This window comes from Poecilia latipinna, unplaced genomic scaffold (assembly GCF_001443285.1).
Source record: "Poecilia latipinna isolate Pla-1442-1.1 unplaced genomic scaffold, P_latipinna-1.0 Scaffold8387, whole genome shotgun sequence".
In the NCBI taxonomy this organism is placed as follows: Eukaryota; Metazoa; Chordata; class Actinopteri; order Cyprinodontiformes; family Poeciliidae; genus Poecilia; species Poecilia latipinna.
The window spans coordinates 1-1,262 of record NW_015121003.1 but is presented as its reverse complement, the minus strand read 5'-3'; the positions used below and the strand labels follow the sequence as shown (position 1 = coordinate 1,262).

At 58.9% G+C, this 1,262-nt stretch overlaps 1 protein-coding gene across 1 annotated transcript; it reads left to right on the top strand.

The window, feature by feature from the left end:
* Nucleotides 1–6: 6 nt before the first annotated feature.
* On the top strand, nt 7–1,192 carry LOC106944359 (dual specificity protein phosphatase 14). Its single transcript, XM_015027493.1, has 2 exons — nt 7–201; nt 377–1,192. The coding sequence occupies exon 2, from the start codon at nt 429–431 to the stop codon at nt 1,044–1,046; it is 618 nt and encodes a 205-aa protein (XP_014882979.1). The 5' UTR covers nt 7–201; nt 377–428; the 3' UTR covers nt 1,047–1,192.
* The last annotated feature ends 70 nt before the right edge of the window (nt 1,193–1,262 follow it).

Sequence of the window (1,262 nt, the reverse complement as noted above, 5' to 3'; positions counted from 1 at the left end):
TGAGTTATTATTAACCCTGGCGGCTGATTGGCCGCCGGCCGGGTCAGCCAGAACCATGTAGGGTGACTGGGTCTCATTCTCAGTTCCGGTTCGGGGCGCAGCGGCAGGTAAACCTGGACTTCATGTTTCTGTCGGAGCCTCTGAATCCCAGAACCCGCTTTAGACGTAGGTTGGAATAAAAACCAGAGGGCAAACGTGAAGGTTGGGATGTTATGAATATTATTTTCCTCACACAGTGGCGTCACTTCCTGTTAAAGGGTCATCGCCTGTTTTCGTGCATTAAAACCAGATTAGTGACAGTAAAGCTATCGGCAGTTTAATCTGAGCTGCTGGAACAAAGGAGCTCTAACTTCTGATTTCTGGTTTCCTCCCTCAGCTCACCTGGAACTCACCTGTTGGTGACTGTTGCGCCCTGCCAGGCGCTCCTGATGGCGCTCTCCCAGGTCACGCCCTCCCTGTTCCTGAGCGGGGCCGACGCGCCCCTGAACGGCGCCCTGATGTCACAGAAAGGCATCACGCTGATAGTGAACGCCACGCTGAGCCACGCCCTCCCTTCCCACCCGGGCGTGGAGTGTCTGCGCGTCCCCGTCTGCGACCTGCCCTGCGAACCCCTCGGCCTGCACTTCGACCGCGTGGCCGAGCGTATCCATGGCAACCGCGCCGGAGGCACGCTGGTGCATTGCGCAGCGGGGAGGAGCCGCTCGCCGGCGCTGGTCATGGCGTACCTGATGAGGTTCCGCGGCGCCACGCTGCGCCAGGCTCACCGCCGCGTCCTGGAGAGCCGGCCCTGCATCCGCATCAACGCCGGCTTCTGGGAGCAGCTGCTGCAGTACGAGAGGAGGCTGTACGGCCGCAACACGGTCCGGGTGGAGCCCGAGGGGGCGGGGCCTCTGTGGGCGGGGCCAGAGGGGCCGCGCCGGGCCGCTCCATCTGTACTCAGATCTCCTGTGATGACGCGCTCTCAGGTGATTATGTCACCACATAAATTAATAAGAGAATCTACCGTGTCATCAAAGAGCAACAGAATAATTTACAAACCGCTGTGAGTGTGTGGAGCTACATTACCTGGACAGGTGTGGAGCAACTGGTGTTCACCTGGCCAGCAGCCTGGACCACCAGAACCAGTCTGGGGACAGGAAGTGAGTCTGTTCTGCTTGGTTTTGCTGTCAATCAATAAATAATTTCCATCAGAGCGTCTCCTTGCTGTTCCTCACCACCACCAGCAGGGGGCAGTGAGGCCTCAGGGGAGGCGACCTGTAGAA